This window comes from Penaeus monodon, chromosome 22 (assembly GCF_015228065.2).
Source record: "Penaeus monodon isolate SGIC_2016 chromosome 22, NSTDA_Pmon_1, whole genome shotgun sequence".
Lineage (NCBI taxonomy): Eukaryota > Metazoa > Arthropoda > Malacostraca > Decapoda > Penaeidae > Penaeus > Penaeus monodon.
The window spans coordinates 44784636-44784911 of record NC_051407.1 but is presented as its reverse complement, the minus strand read 5'-3'; the positions used below and the strand labels follow the sequence as shown (position 1 = coordinate 44784911).

General features: G+C 33.0%; 1 protein-coding gene across 1 annotated transcript in view; it reads right to left on the bottom strand.

Annotated features, from left to right (window-relative positions):
- The window catches only part of LOC119587457 (RNA exonuclease 5-like), a 6064-nt gene that overhangs the window by 3199 nt on the left and 2589 nt on the right, over positions 1–276 (bottom strand). The window contains exon 3 of the mRNA XM_037936183.1: positions 25–180. Within this exon, the coding sequence (XP_037792111.1) occupies positions 25–180 (156 nt within the window). The remainder of the gene's footprint in view (positions 1–24; positions 181–276) is intronic.

Here is a 276-nt window from a genome sequence, read left to right as displayed (position 1 = left end):
ATCTGAATTGAGTGAGTGTCCCACCAGAATAGCATCTGTAGGCAATATATTGCGCAGATCATTCTGAACATCTTTCAGTGTTTTCTTAACAAATCGAAGTTTTTCTTCAGTGATTCCTGAATATTTTGTCAAGTAGTTGATGATACGGTTTTTTGGTTTCACTAGTGTGTGATACACTAACTGTAAAAGAAAAACGTTATTAAGAAAAATTCTAACTACTCAGTTTAGGAACACCTATAATACAAAGTTCTGATAAGAATTTTCACACAATATGCC